Source organism: Argopecten irradians, chromosome 9 (assembly GCF_041381155.1).
Source record: "Argopecten irradians isolate NY chromosome 9, Ai_NY, whole genome shotgun sequence".
In the NCBI taxonomy this organism is placed as follows: Eukaryota; Metazoa; Mollusca; class Bivalvia; order Pectinida; family Pectinidae; genus Argopecten; species Argopecten irradians.
The window spans coordinates 4270215-4286839 of NC_091142.1; the positions used below are offsets into that span (position 1 = coordinate 4270215).

Below are 16625 nucleotides of genomic sequence, written 5' to 3' on the forward strand. Positions count from 1 at the left end.
CATATGTCTTTGGCATATTGAATGATTTTATCTAAAATGATAGAAAATTTCCTTTAAACGGAACTCGGAACTGGTTCCGAGTTCCGTTTTACTTAAACGGAACTGGGAAATGGAAGTAGAATCGAAAACTAAAATTTATAACCATGAAAAAAGACAACAGGCAACATTTGTTAATATGTCTTCAAGGTATATTGAATGATTTTATCTAAAATGATAGAAAATTTCCTTAAATGGAACTCGGAACTGGTTCCGAGTTCCGTTTTTTACTTAAACGGAACTAATATCATGATTTAGCACAATGGAATTGATTGACGAGGCAGATATTCACATAACGGTAAACACTGACGTCCGTCCAGAGGTAAAAACAAGAGAGAAACGACACATGTCAAACGTCCTGAAGACCCTGCTTACAGACATTGAATGGAACAATACCATGGATACTATGATACCCTTCAACAAAGACAACAAAGAGATAAGCTTGAGTAAATCATCTGGGGTCAAACAGCCAGTCCTTAACGTTACTGCAGAAGATGACGAGAATCTAGCTTTGACTAACGACACCGAATTCAAGTTTACTTGTTCAAATTGTGGCGGTTCAACGAAACTGAAGTATAAACTGTACGTGTATCATAAGAAAAATAATATGAATCGAAATATGCATTTATTTATGAAGTAACTGATATTTATATATCTAAATTACAGCTAGTCAGAATAATGTGATTTCAAAAAAATAAATATTTAAGTAATGTCGGAAAAATAAAGTTCATCGTGCATAGATATGTTTCACTTGATTCGGCCAGTTGCTTTACAACTCATTTAAATACTTGAAATATTACTATATCTATAAACATTTTAAAAAAATTACACTGACATCCTAGTTTGCGGTCTTTTTCGCATTTTAATTTTTGCTCTCAAACATATTGTACTGGGATATAAGTTCGATATGGTAATCTCAAAAAATAAAATGCATTAGCTTAATTTTAGAATCGAAGAAACAGTTTTTTTTCCAATTTTTGTTTTAAGTAATTTAAGTTTTATGTGCCATAACTTGGAACAATTTTGACATGTTATTTTTTCTTCGATAATCTATTGAAAATAACAAATTTCGATGAATTAACAGTGAAAACCATTCAAAGGTACTGGCAAACAAATAAAAACTTATTTTGATTCGTGAATAGAAAATTACGGCACATATAGCTTTAAATAGGTTGAATTTTAACATTGATATATCTATGTTACAGACGTGTCAAAATCCACAAAGTCAACAATAAGCCTGTTATTAAGGTCTTCAGAACAGAGGTGATTGATGTATTCAACATTTTTATCATTTTTTAAGATTAAAAAGCAATGTTTATATTTAATTTTAATAATCATTACAATAACGCTTTACTAATTTGAACGGCATTTTTAGTTATTAATGTGGAAATCAATACTGTTAGAATTTGTCATTTAATGACATCATGATTCTGCACCTTTTATAGATCTTAGAAAGGATAACAAGCATCATATTTCTTTACTTTCGATGCACGTGATCCAACACTATTGTGGAAATAGGATTGCGGGGTTCATGGTAAGGGAGGCAACTCATACTCGAACATCTTATAGCATAGTTGACCTTTACGTTAACGTTGTGTACCACAAAGGTATTTTTTTATAATAAACTTAAATTGTACAGTGATCCAAGTAATCATTTATTTGTTAACAACGTATTGTCATATGTCAGCGTTCGTTGTTTCTGACTTTTGTTTGACACGTATTGATTACGTTACAGCTTTTCAATATTGCTTTTAGGTTGAAGGAGAGTTTAGCGGTCATTACGAATTCCATGCGTCTGGCAAGACCAATATGACTTTGAGTTTTGATGGACCTCTATGGAAGACACAGCCTAAAATGTATCTGAAAGTTCCCATAGCAACCTTCTCTCGCCTTCCTCCTGTGGAGGTGATAGTTCAGGCTCATACCGAGGCGTTCCTAGCCGTTAACATGACAGCATTGAAACCATTCCAAATCTCCCATAATGTAACAACAGATGGGACATTTGTATATAGTACGTATATTAAATGTATAAAACGAATTTTGCGAAAATGATATTTAACAGTTCAGTGCCTTCTTTGAGCTATTGTTTCTGTGGACTCTTCAGTATGGATTTCAAATCCGCTACATTTAAGTTATTTATTGATCTTTCATAAAGATAAACAATGATTGATCCTTCACACGATATGGTTAATATTTGTGTCTATTTGTCTAAGTTGGTGTATTTATAACATAGCTGATGAAATGCAGTCTGGGGAATCCACGGGCACTATGACATTTCCTGATTGGATAACAGTTGGTACAACATCAGAATTAGAAACTGATGAGATGTTCAGCTTCCGGGCGATAGTAACACATAAGGTATTTGGTTAACAATTTTAATTGAAATCTTACTTTTATATTTAGTTTATATTTTTAACATATTACATCCGCTGTTTTACATTTTCTGGCTTACTTATTTTCTTTATTTGTCAAATAATGGCTACATACAGTTTAATATTGTTGTCTTGAAATAACAGAAACATTTGTTTACATTATATGTTGTAGATTCACCTGAAGCCTTACATAGGATGGTCGCTCCGAGATGTAAAGATGGATTTTGGTGCTCCATATGAAATACAGTAAGTGAAATGAAATTGTTATTTTAATATGCATTCGTGCCATCAATTATTACGTTGATATAATTTGAGTATTTAACTATCATTTTGAATAAAAACAAGCTTTATGTGTTGTTGTGTGAACGAATAAAAGACGAGTCATCTTATGTCCCCAATTATGAATTATAAAAGTATGGCACATATGCTAAGATAATAAAGATAGAGCGTGTACAATAGAAACGTTACTGATGCATAATTGGATATTGTAATGATTTCGATATAATTTCTGATACTATAATAAGTGCCGTTTTGAATTTACATGGCAGTTACTTACAAATTAAGAAGAGATAATATCATGCATAATGATACGTTTGACTGAAGGTTTGTTTGTGTATTTGTTTTATTTGTTGTCATTATTGCGATATTTGTAATACTATTCGTAACTTTTTTTGTTTTATCTAATCTCTTTGCATCCACCAACTACTGACACCTAACACTAACTTAACTGACCATGCATGTGGAGAGTACGCGATCTAATTATACTTTTGCTTCATTTTAGATTGAACCAACACCTGGAGACCAAGTCAGATATAGCTGACACAACATATTGCACCAATAGTGTGTCTGAGGTGACCGGCTCATGGAAACACGACACAAACAAACTAGATGTAGAGGCTTTTGACATCGAAATATGGTATACTTGCTAGGAATATTTGTAAATGCCGCTATATATGTCATGGCCGAGTCTTTCGCATCTTTTTTATTTAAAAGTTCCTTATGAAATACAATAGAAACAACGAAAGTAGCATGTGCTTATGACGAATTATATAAATAAGGAATTCTATGTTTTGTATTTACATTGAAATAAATACGATAAATAAAAGGAATCTCAGTAATGGAGCCATATTGGCAATGTGGTTTCTACTACAATACCAATCATCAGATCAATTATACCTAAATTAAAAACATTTTGCTCTAGGGACGTCCTGTTGGAAAACGAGCAAATAGCTAACACATCGATATGTAAAATAGAGATCGCCAAACATTGCAGAGCAAACTGTAGAAATCCTGTTATCAATGGGTTTAGTGAGTCGACAATGGAGGGAGTATGTGGGGATGCCGAGAACCCAATCTACAGGGACAGCAGTAACTTCCATAAGTAAGATTACAAATAATTGATTGTATATGACTGATTTCTCCTCTCTACAGAAAAGCTGTTGTCGTTTTTAACTAAAGATTATAATGATGAGTTCCATAGAATTATAGCGTCTTCATCATGATTATTAAGGGAATCCATATATATATAATGTAGAGCACAAATGGCATTTAGAATTTTCGCATGGCGATAGGATAAGAAAAATATGAAAAACACCTCCTTATATAAGAGTTATAATTTTTTTATAACATATTATATAACATCAATGACGTAGATATCCCTTTCGAATCCTTGATGGTATAATCTTGCATTATGCTTCATCTATGTATATATTTGTTCGTTTTTTGCCCAACACAGCCTTAAGGAACTGTTCGGGAACCTGATTGACTTCCCTGCTACGGACTCACAGTCTGACTGGTGTGGACAGCCCGGAATGACGTGTATAGGTTGTGATGAAAAGGGCAGCTCGGTTTGTGCTAACCGGCTGCTTACGGCACAAATGGCGGCCACAACTACTCGATTGGCTAAATTTATTAAGTCTGAATGGCCTAACCGTAAGTTGTGTTATTTGCTATATCACTGAGAAAATGTCTCATTACTAAGACACAATGTGTTATATACACTAAATGGTTCGTTGATCCGAAGGTCTAAATTTGACTTTCATGTCAAAATGATAAATTGACAATCATTATTGATATGAATTTATTTACTTGTAAACTATATGTAGAATCGTCATGACTTTTTTTAAATTGCGGTTAGTCTGTATTTTCATTATAAATTGTAATGAATTGATATTACTTCTATTAGTCCCGCGATTTTGTTTAAATGATATATTTATCTATTTTTTCTAAACTTGTCCAGATTCCATCACTAAGTAAAAATTTTGGTAATTTTTTGAGACTAATAAATAATCTAAAAGCTAATATGACTTATTGAAGGTTTTTATGTGACTAATAATCGTGATTGAAAATGGGTAGATTCATTTTCTATTGCATTTATGATGTCGTCAATATTTCAGGTAACTTGATCTTGAAAGAAGGCTGGAGCGAACCTACATCTCAGTACCCTGATGGAAAATATGGCAACACGTCATTATATTACGAAGGCCGGGCAGCAAAGGTTGGAGTTAGCAAACCGACAACTTCTCTAGATAACAGCACAATGATGGAGGAAATTCCTGAAATAATCCACCGTCTGTTGGAGCTTACATCGTGTGCCGGATTCACATTTTATGAAAAGATGCTAGGCGCACAACAAAACATCATCAACACGTGCATGAAGAAACCCGCGGCTCGCAGAAGGAGAAAGAAAAGAGAGGCGTCCCGAGAAGAACTTCACGATGCCGAAAAGCAACAATTTGTTGCCAAGTTAACGAATTTAGGTACGAATTATGTTTCGGTTACAGACAACGTATTTTTTTCGGTAAAGAATACCACAGATTTTTTTTCTTAAGTCTATATGCTAATGGGAATGTTAATGTCTTTCATTTCGTTCGATTTTTCCCGTTACCTCCTTCATATTTAGATAACTACTGGTTCTCTCTACTCTTTTTTTGATGCTATAGGCAGAACTTCTACAATTTTATATTCATTGTCTTCTTGTGTATGGTATATGTAAGCTACCAAAGGGAATGTTGATTTATTTTATTTCTACAAATTTTCTTCGTAGTGTTAATATATGTGTGTGTTCCTCTTCTATTCAAAAGCAATAAAAGTTACGCCTACACCTCAAACCCATTTTGACACCCATTCTACCTACCCCAAGGATGTGGCCGTCGTTGATATCCTTGGTCCTGTGGACGAACCCTTTTCGGTGGACAATAACGCACAAATGAAAAGGTACGGAATCTATAATTCATACTTCTAAAATTTTACCTTAGAGTTATATTACAATTATAGTGTGAGTTGTTATATCTGTGTAAAAACAAACGACGTGCTGGACAATACTCTTTTCGTGCAGACATTACTTTAAATCAAATTGTGTGCTATTAATATATGGAATATTTCAACAAGATTATATATCTTACATATGATTTATTTTGTGTAGATAACGAAATCCCATTTAAAGATGCTACACCGCTGACGAATGGTATTTTGCATTTATCAAAAACAGGAGCAGAGGAATTAGTATTTTTTCCTTCAGTTACAAAAGTTAATTTGTATCAATACCACCATTGAAAAATTTGGACTTATTTTACTTTCATTTTGTCTTATGTAACCAGGATGATGCAATATCCTCTGAATGACGTGGACTTTGACCCCGAGGGTCCTACCGACGCGTCCTGTGGTACAGACACGAGGCGATGTAAGGATTGTAAGACATACGAGGATGTGGAAGATCCCTGGGACTGGTGCCTCACGCGGACCATGACCCCGAGGATGGCCCTTAGACTTCGGCGGCTGGTTATTCTGAGTAAAATCAATCGTACGTTTCTCGCTTCAAATCATAAACTTTGAGAACAAAGTTTACATATATACATACACATGAATAGGAAACAATTCAGGTCGGTTTTGAAAATTATAAACTTCAAATTTTTCTTTATAGATTGTTTGAAGACCATATCACGTGTTGTCATTTGATTACACTACCATTCTGTATTTTAAATGATATATCTATCAACAGCGCATGACCTAATTTTAAACCATTATTACTTCTGGGTGATGTGGTTATGGCATTTATGCAATGATTACAAATAAAATTACTGTTATTTTGGTAAAGTTATTAAGTTCGAGGTGAAAAATTCCGGATATTGTATTTAAAAAATGTACTTACTCGCTGTGAGATCTGTTGGGCATTGTAATTTCAACAGTAAGAGGTCGGAAATATTAACATGATAGTGACAATAATCCCATGCGAATATAAGCAAATATACACTATACGTATGTAGATGCGTGTACGATGTTTCTTACCAAATTGGCCAATTGTCACCTCCCAATTCCAATAAATTTCGAAACGTTTCCAGGTTAATTCTGAATAATAAATAAAGATCTCGCCATTGTTGGAAATATTATAATCTTCTTGTGTTCTTATAATTTAAGGTACAATTTTGTGAGATATCGTATGTTTATCTCAAAATAATATATTTGTATTCCATTCATTTTCTTTTGTAGCGACTGTAAAAGTACCACAGGAAAGAGAATATACCGATGTCGCCATATATAGGAATGTTGGCAGGTAAACAGTTTTGTTTTCGACATTATACTGATATTGTTATTATTTATGCTATAGCAAGTAGTTGTCCTGCTCTCAACATCAATACTACATCCGTTCCGTCTATATTGATACTGTTTTCCATTTATGCTATAGAAAGTACTTGCATTATATTAAAACTACACCCATTCCGTCTTTCTTCAAAAATATATCTCCATGTGCAATTTTGTAGGAAATTCCAAAAAGCTTTTTATAGGAATGTTTATTTTTTTATTTAGATTTAAGACATAATTTGTTTTCTTGTGAATTAATTTCATATCACGGTTGTATGTAAATTATTGTGTTATAGGTAGATGTGTGTGTCGCATAAGAGAGCTTGTATGTAATGTAAAATAAGAGAATAATTATGCTACCGTAAATATATTTCACATTAAAAGTCGTTTTCTGTTTCATTTAGTTAAGTTTCATGATGAACAAGTTTTTAATATAGTTAATGACTTTGTTCAGTGTTGTTAATTTATTTGTTATATAACAGAGCTTTGCGATTGGAATCGGGAAGTCCGGGTATATCCCAGAAGTCCTTGGCCAATATGGCGATTTCTGCCGGATTTGACTACATTTCTCTAGCCGGAACTTCCGGTGTTGACGTATTTGTACGGGATCAAGCCGGTTATTGGGCCACTTTAGAGGTCTACCCCCGTATCAGTGTGCTGCATGTCAATCCGTCAACATCTGAAATGGACGACTACAAACCTATCTATGTGAAACCGGAATCTGCCGAGACTATACCTGGCGTTATAGATGGAATCAATGAAAAACTTCCATTGTCAGACAATTACATGATATCGGATTTTAAGCCATTTGGAAAACGTTATTTCCGAATGGACGTTCGTCTGTTAGAATGCATTGAAGAGGTCACTAGTGATTTAGATAGAAAACTGAAAATTTTGGCAGGCTACAAAACGTCTTCTATGAATGATGAAAATATTGAGGAGAGACACCATGAAGAAAAGATTTATCATACCAGAGGTCAGGCCGTGCAGATATCGGGTATAAAAGAATCAGATGGCGTCGCAACCTTTGACCTTACAGAAATCGCGTCATCCTTGATAAAGAGCTGTGTCCCTGCCCTCAGTCTGAAACAGATGTCATTGAGTATTGGTTGTCACGCGAGGTTTGTTTACGTCGACGTGAGAGAGAAGAAGGCGGATGTGTCCGTTAATTTCTGGAATGTGGACAATGATCAATTATACAAAACCGTCAAGGAATTGGTAGATGTTCATAAGAAAGGTACAAATATTTGGTGTGAAACAAGATTTAAAGATGAATATTTCTGAAAAGAATTATCGAATTAATATACATTTATATTTTTTGCTTGATTTTTTTAGATCTCTATGATTCAATTATCCGTCCATCACGAATTTGATTTTTTTTTACATTCGTGACATTAATCAACTGTTGATCATCTATAAGTACTGGCCAAAGATACGACACGCATTAACAAGCTTTATTCAATAAACTTGATTTAATCACATGTTTTACTTAAAACAATATGTACATGTATTTTAACAGTCTTGTGATAGATGTTGTAATATATGATTCCGTGTCACAGGGGGAGTCCTGGTGCAAAGCAAGAAAACTGGAACAAAATGCGCAAAACATCCATTAGGAAATGATGCATTCTACATCAAATATGGAGACAAGTATGCTTTTTATGAATATTGATGAGATTTTTTTTATTTTAAAATACAGTTTTGATATATGTAACAGGGTGCAGAATTTATAATAAATTTAATCACTGCCTCTGCCAGAGATCGAACTCGGAACATCTGGATTACTAGTCTGACGCTCAACCGATCGAGCTAAAGAGAAGTTCTCTCTAGGCAAGAGGTATATTTTGCCTAGTATTGACCAGGGTTACATTTACATATGTACATGTAACACTGTGATTTAAAGGAACATATACTAAAGAATAAGATGTACTTTGCAAACTATGCAGGCATCATACAAAGAAATAAAAATTGTTTTGTTTTGTTTTCCGTAACTACCTGAACATACAATCTTTATGACAGCATCAACAAAGAAATAAAAATTGTTTTGTTTTGTTTTCCCGTAACTACCTGAACATACAATCTTTACTCCCGACAAAAAGAAATTTCTCGTATCAAAATTTTAAACACAATAATAAAGTTATTCTAATTATCAGACTTATTGTATTATTTACAGTCATTCCATTGAATATTCTAATATATTTTTCCTAGAGGTTGTAAGCCGGCGGGGTACTATAAAAACTTCTGTGAGGATACGAAATCACACAGGAAAACTCTCTCTTCGAGTCTCTCCTCTCATCTTTGGGCCGGTGCCCAGGTACTTTCCAAACCGAAACTGGACAGACAGACGGAGGACTGTTTTGTCAATAATTGTGGAGGATGCATCGGCAAAGGTATCATAATAATCAGAAAACCAACCGCTGTATTTTCTTATTTATTTATTTATCTTACATGTACACCTGATGGTCATGTCAAGAAAAATCGGTAGTCAATTGAACCATAAGTATTTGTTTATGTCGCATCTTTATTTAAAGATGCTCCACTCCTGACACAGAATAAACGATACTCATTAATTGAACAATAACTGGTGTTAACTCAATTGTAAAAGTATGTCTAGTTAACACACAAAAATATTATATTGAATAACTTGTTTTGCTTTTTGAAACGCTTTTAAAAACTTTTCTCCGAAGGTACCTATCACCTGCTGTAATTGGTTTCACTACTTTCCTCTTACATTTTCTTTTTGTAATATATTATACACGTATAAAAATGATTAAATGTTTCTTGTTGAAACTTAAGTGTTCCTAATAAATATTATAGGCATTTTCCTACACTGACGTGAACTTGGATTCGACTGTCTTCTATATACCACATATTAATACCATTTAAAATGTCTTTTGACTGTTGTAACTCCTTTTATTTTACAGGTGACGTATGGAACAAGAAGTTACGGGCGTGTTATGTTCTTCTTAAGATGATCGTAGATGCCACCGCCTCCCCTTTCCCAGACATGACGGATAATGCGGCATTCTTTAATACAGAAAACCAGGACTCGAAGATCCACTCCTTGGCTTGCCATGACGACAGCGTTTGTGTAGAAAATCTTCCTCTCTTTTCAAACTTTAGTATGTACATGTAGTTCATTAACATATTTGCCTAATATGGATCTTCGATATACAATATATATGAATTGCATCTAAGGCAAACATTTTTCCGCATTCTTATCTTATAAGGCAGGTTGCAAAGAAGCTATTCTTTCAAGAAAAGGTCTTCTGAGTGATCGACTAGTAATAGTAATATGACTCATTGAATTGATGCAAACGAACATTTTAATGAGTATGAAGTCGTATACTGTGTAATCATTGCTCCCGCTTATATTGATCAATTCTTTTCTTTAGCAAGATTGTGTCCAAGATACCAGAATATCATGTAATCATTTTATACGTACACACTTTGCATTGAAGAAGAAGTTGTCGTTTGCTATGTTTTGATCACCGTTTTATGAAGACGCCACTCCGATTATTTTCCAACGTATTTAAAACTTCCAAGAGAACGAGCGGAAAAATCTGATGTTCTGTGATAACACAGATTCATATCTAAAATCATATTTATGAGAAAAGAAACATTATTCCTTTTTTGTTCTTAATCTTATTTCATTTACATGTTTCAGTTACAATGGTTAATGAGAAATACCGTCCATTTGCCGACAAAAATATTGAAGAGATGATTTATGGTCCTGTTGATAATCCATCGCCAGTACTCGATATGCTGGAACAGGAAATGTCGTATAGGGTCAAAGGTCATATCCGGGTTTATATTGAAACAAAGGATGACTTGTCTGCTTTGGAACAAGTGTTAAAGGTAAAACAAATACTGCGCGTGATCCACCACATATAGCCGAATGATCTGCAAAGTATTGCCTTATTTTTTTTTTATTTATATATATATATTTTTTTTTCATTCGATTTATAGTCAACTTATGCAATAAAATAGAATTCATTGTATATAATATGGGTCCAATAAGTTCTATAAACGGTTGTATTCCAGTTTATACTGCCTCCTATAAGCGTATGTCTGTAGGATACGAACTGCTAAAAGTAGTAAATATGGAGCGAAGAAGTAGTTCCAACAATGTGGACAAAATATTGTTGAATTTTCGAGGCGATCTGCCCCTACCTCTTTCTCAAGACACAAAAGAACAACGACTGACATCCTTAATATGTAATTTTGATTCTTCTTAGTGTGGCTTGATAAATGAGCAGATCGCCTGGAAAATTCGACAATATTTTGTCCACCATGTTAGAATTATCGATTTGCTTCATGGTGTAGCTGGTGTATATACAATATTACATATTAATGCTCAATAAGTATGTTGTCTCATTTTATTTTTTTCCAATCAGAAACATAGTTACAAAACCACTATGATAAAGCAATACGCTTAATTTACATGTTGTATTTCAGATTCTTATGGTTTATAACAAAAACGTGACTGACGTCTCGATTGAGATCACGGATGAATCACTGCGAGACTTCACAAGCAGTAGATTGCAAAAGAAACTAGACAAATGGAGTAGTTCCGTATGTCCAACACGGAGTCGACAAGTTATCACCCCTTACACCATATCTCTAATCCCAGATGGTCGAACGCGCCGAAGTATAGAACTCAGTAAGCACCGGAACAAGCGGAAGGCGCAGATGCGGAACTGGGAACTGGACTGGGCATCCCAAATCAGTCTGTAAAAATGATTGGATATCATCGCTATGGAAATGTGTACTGATTTTAACTAGATGATTCATATTTGAATGTATATACAATTGTTAAGATGTTAAGTTATCCAATAAGCTTGAATTTAAACCTTGAGGACAGAACAATGAGCATTATCAAAAGAAATATACTTATTTTAGAGGACATTTCTTTTTTTATCGAATGCCAATGAATAAAGAAAATAAAATAACATTATTTTACCTAATAAAACTATTCTTGTATAATCTGTTGTTTTGTTAATGCCTTTATATCAGAGCCAGCAAAATACTTCATGCAGCATAAGTTTTTTACCACAAGACAGTATTATATATGCTTTTATTCGGTGACTTCAATGAAGTTTGATCACTGATGAGAAGTTTAAAGGTAAACGTGTAGGAATAGTTTTATTTCATTTTTTTCTGTTTTCAATTCTGTGATCGCTTTCTTCTTTATTCATACATTCATACGCTCTCTAGTCTTATGAAACAAGCCAAGGGAAGTTTTAGCCTTGGATAGACTAGATTCATTAACATCTGATATGAAGATATTTTCTATCACATAACTACAAAACATTTTTTTTTAATTTCAAAATGTCCTGCAAACGTCCAGCAATGTGCGCATTTTTCCGCAATCCTCGTATCACCTCTTTGTGTTATGACGTCACTTCTTTGTTGCTGCTCCAGGTTATATATCGATAGTGACATACACACAAATCATCGGTTGTCGATGTTTTTTCTCCTGGTACTCCGGTTTTCCTCAACTGCCTGAACTTGACTCGTCCTAAACCCTTGTGTGAGACCCATCTTCATCATTTGACGACCAGAGAGCATTACATTAGAAGTATGTGTGAGAGTTTTGTTAAGGAATTTATGGCCATGTAGAGGAATAAATGGTACCCTCAGAAAACCGGTATCCAGATCTACAAGATAAGCCCTGAACAGGAACATACGGGGAGAGGTCTGTCACGTTTTGGCCATCATCGATATTTCCTGCGTTACTATTACTGTAGTAAGATCCACAACTGGAATATGTCAGAGCAAATCTGAAGGTTCTGTGTTCGACAACAGATGAGACAATTAGATAAGTTCTTTGACCTACATCAACATAATCGAATAATGGTACATTGAGGTTGACTCTATGATTTTAGATGTGGTTAGTAATTTCTCCTGAAATCCCGTCAATTTCACCATGATATATTCAAGGGGTGGATATTACAACAGTGATAGTAACCCCTGGAATATCGAGAATGTGCAACGACTGGAGGCGAGACACTTACACAAAGTTGAGCCTGAGGGGAACAAATTGGTTGGGGTCGAGAACCTCAAAACAGAGGTCGATAATGAAGTGTTGTTGATGATCTATTTGGTTGTAACCATTGACAAGGCAAGGAGATTTACAAAGATGTTCAATATTTTATTGTTCTGGGGAATTTCCATTCCAATTATATTTAGAAATAGATAATCACCAAGAAACCATTATAGATTTACAGAATTTTGAGAACTGGTCACGTGTATTTGATAAAACCAGTCAAAATCTTTTAACTACATAATAATATACATCATTGTTAAAACAGAGCATACATATTATACATCATGCTTAAAACATACTGTATGATCCCCTGTGATATACAGATATACATCATACTTGTCATGAGGATTTTAATATATTTAGTACATGTACATAAATATTACACAAAGTATTAAAAGTACTTTATAGAGTTCCTATATAATACAATGTATTTAAACTTAGAGTACATAAATAATATGCATTGTTCTTTTATCTAAAAGTACAAAACTTATCTTTTGTCCTTAAAAAATGGTCAAAACTGTCAAATTTTTCTTAATTTATGCATATTTCGGATGATTACCATTATTATAGTTGAATCAGGGATGTACTAAATATTTAAAATACAACAAATTAATCACTAAATAACAATTTGGAAAATTAAATGAGCCAGAAAAGGACCAAACCATACATAGTTCTTTGTCAGTACATAAATGCTCTTAGACTACATTATACTGAAATTTTACAGTTTATTAATACACGAACTAATCTTTAACATATATATATATATGATTGATTGATTGATATTCATCTCAATGGTACAGAAAATATTCTACTGTTTTGTCGGACATTCAATAAATGTATAACTATCACCGTTATAAGGATCATTAAGTTGAATCCCCAATGTGTGACTGTAACTGTTCTTTTGAAACTACCACTCATTACTTCTATGAATGCACCAAATACAATAATATTCGCCAAACTCTGCAACAAAATTTGAATCACTATGCTCGTGATCATTTAAGTATGCTTACTTTACTACACGGTTGTAAAAGATGTAATGATATCGAAAACAGGGATATTCTGTCCCATGTATCAAATTTTATCTTACAATCTAATAGATTTTTCCACAGTTAAATGAATCTGTACTACATAAATATAAAAAGCTTTTATGGAACTCATATATATATTTATTTATTTTTTTATATTTATTTCATAAATATGTACTTACCTTATTTCGATTTTATCTACTTATCTATTTATTGTTTATGTATTTAGTTGTCTTCATTTATTTTATTTTATTTATTTTTATTTCCTGTATGAGTTCTATACCCTATAAACTATATTTTCTTGTACATTGTACGAGTTATGTCCCCTGGTAAGCTACAAATATATAGCAGGCTCTAGGTTCTAAATTCCATATATACTACAGAATATGTTTTCTTTTATTTTTTTCAAAATTCCCTTATCAGATTATCTATATAAAACTTACTTTGAGAGTTTTATACCATGTAAATGAAACCTAGATAAATGTACCTAAATACAGCTAAATAATGTACATTGGGCAAATTGAATATATCATTCTTCAGTATTTTTTTTTTTTTTTTTTTTTAATTTTTAATTTGAAGTGTTTATACGAAGTAACTCCTTTTAAACAGATTAAAACAAAAACGATATTATCTACTAAGCTTGTGTAACAGATGCTACATATCTATTTGCTGACATTGGCTTTTGATCCCCATCAGTATTGCCTGTGTGTTGTGCATATAGACTGTTTGGCCTTTCCTCTGTTGGGGGGATGTAATCCAATGTCTACAAATATTTATGATAAATAGTTAACTCTCAATGGTAACAAGTCATTTATTTCAATTCTAACTTTTTGTATAACAATCCACATTAAATGCCTCTAATGGGTTACAATATAAAATATCTATATATACATTCAATTTTGACATTAAGGAGTTACTTCCCCTTTTGTTTTTGCTTGTTTGAATATTTGTATTAATGTGTACTCTATATATATTATCATATTTGTCTATACTTCTTGCCACTTTTCACCTTAAGGAGAAGACCTAGACAGGCCTTGCCTGTTGTCTACTCATCTTGACTGTAAATAATATGTAAACAAAATTTGTTGAAATTGAAAAAAAATGTATAATGAACAGTCTAACAGTGGTAGCTTATCATATGTCAAACTGCAGTCTGCTTTCCTCGACACAATCGCGTTCAACTTAAATGTTAGTAAGTCAGTCTTATTGATATTAAAGCAACAAAAATGACGTGACGACACTACATATTTTACATAAATAAATCATCTTGATCATTATGATGTGTATAGACATGTTAATTAATTTAGATAGCACTTAAGTAACGAGAAACAACTCAATTATCATTTTATCGAATCAAAGTAATTATACATTAGTGTAACTGAGCAATTGTCATAATTACTGCATACTAGATAATTCTATGAAGCGCAAATGATTCTTGACAGACATACATGCTTACATTCTATGAAATCAGTCTATCAAATTTGTTGTGTACTAGTCTTCACATCACCTATCACCATGAAAGGCGTACACGGGTTCTCTACAATTAGGCATAGAGTTATGTCCCTTTGATTGTAGATGTTGATTGTTGCGTCATTACTTTGCCAGCAAACAATACGTCAATATATGAATGAATTATCATTTTTGATCATTACCATATATAGACACAGGTAAATTAATTTCCATGGCACTTCACTAACGAGAGACAGCTCAAATATATTTTCTTAATCGGAACTTAAGTTTTTACACATCAGTAAAACTGAGCAATTGTCATAATTACTGCATAACTGGTTTTGCTTTGAAGCCCGAGTGATGCATTTTTTTCTGAAAGACAAACATGCTTACATTCCATGAGATCTAGTCTAAAAACTCTGTTTTAATTCACACCGCCCTATCAACATGGAAGGCGTACAAGAGTCCGTCAATAAATAGAGTTATGTTTCTTAGATGGTAAGTGTCGATTATTAAGTCATTACTTAGTGATCAAATATTACGTCATTGTGTCATTTGATCACGCCAAACAAGCTTCTGTTCATAAGTCAACCTCGTAAGAGGTTCGTCAACGTGTCGAATTTGTCTAGATACACTTAACTTTGGCCTAGTTTAAATTATATGTCATCCGAGTTAAACATCATTGGAGCAATGTCAATCGAACTAACCCACACGTCAAAAATAATTTGATATTTACATTCAATTGCCACTTCTACTTTATAAACTAACCAAGGTTGAAAAGTGAAGTATATGGGGTATAAATGAGACGCAAAACGTGACAATTGTGACGACCTTAATGTTAATATGATAACGTCAACTGATCACCGTCCAAATGGCTGTTATATCTTGTGGATTAAATCGTCGTTGATGAACGATTTTCCTGGTCGAACTTAGTTAATGCACAGACATCCAAAATGAGTTTCTAGCTAGTCATTAACTTCTGTCTTCCAACAAATATAAGTATTGTGTTCATGTTACCTAATGTTTACTGTGAGTTTTTCTCAGTGTCAGTAGTATTATAAAAACAGTGAAATGATCATCCTCGGTCCCATTGGTTTCTATTTTACTTGCAAT

The 16625-nt window shown here is 33.3% G+C and overlaps 1 protein-coding gene across 1 annotated transcript; it reads left to right on the forward strand.

Annotated features, from left to right (window-relative positions):
- Positions 1-294: 294 nt before the first annotated feature.
- On the forward strand, positions 295-11977 carry LOC138331138 (uncharacterized). The gene is made up of 18 exons (XM_069278610.1): positions 295-618; positions 1242-1299; positions 1792-2047; positions 2270-2394; positions 2581-2654; positions 3190-3324; positions 3610-3789; positions 4144-4340; positions 4805-5167; positions 5492-5624; positions 6008-6210; positions 6897-6960; positions 7472-8226; positions 8549-8639; positions 9198-9379; positions 9914-10111; positions 10657-10847; positions 11448-11977. The coding sequence occupies exons 1-18, from the start codon at positions 299-301 to the stop codon at positions 11724-11726; spliced, it is 3804 nt and encodes a 1267-aa protein (XP_069134711.1). The 5' UTR covers positions 295-298; the 3' UTR covers positions 11727-11977.
- The last annotated feature ends 4648 nt before the right edge of the window (positions 11978-16625 follow it).

Excerpts from the sequence above, each read along its gene's own strand:
- LOC138331138 (XM_069278610.1), top strand. The coding sequence starts at position 299 with ATGGAATTGATTGACGAGGCAGATATTCACATAACGGTAAACACTGAC. Across the intron at positions 1,300-1,791 it reads TTAAGGTCTTCAGAACAGAG|GTTGAAGGAGAGTTTAGCGG; the intron begins GTGATTGATGTA and ends TATTGCTTTTAG. Across the intron at positions 3,325-3,609 it reads GCTTTTGACATCGAAATATG|GGACGTCCTGTTGGAAAACG; the intron begins GTATACTTGCTA and ends ATTTTGCTCTAG.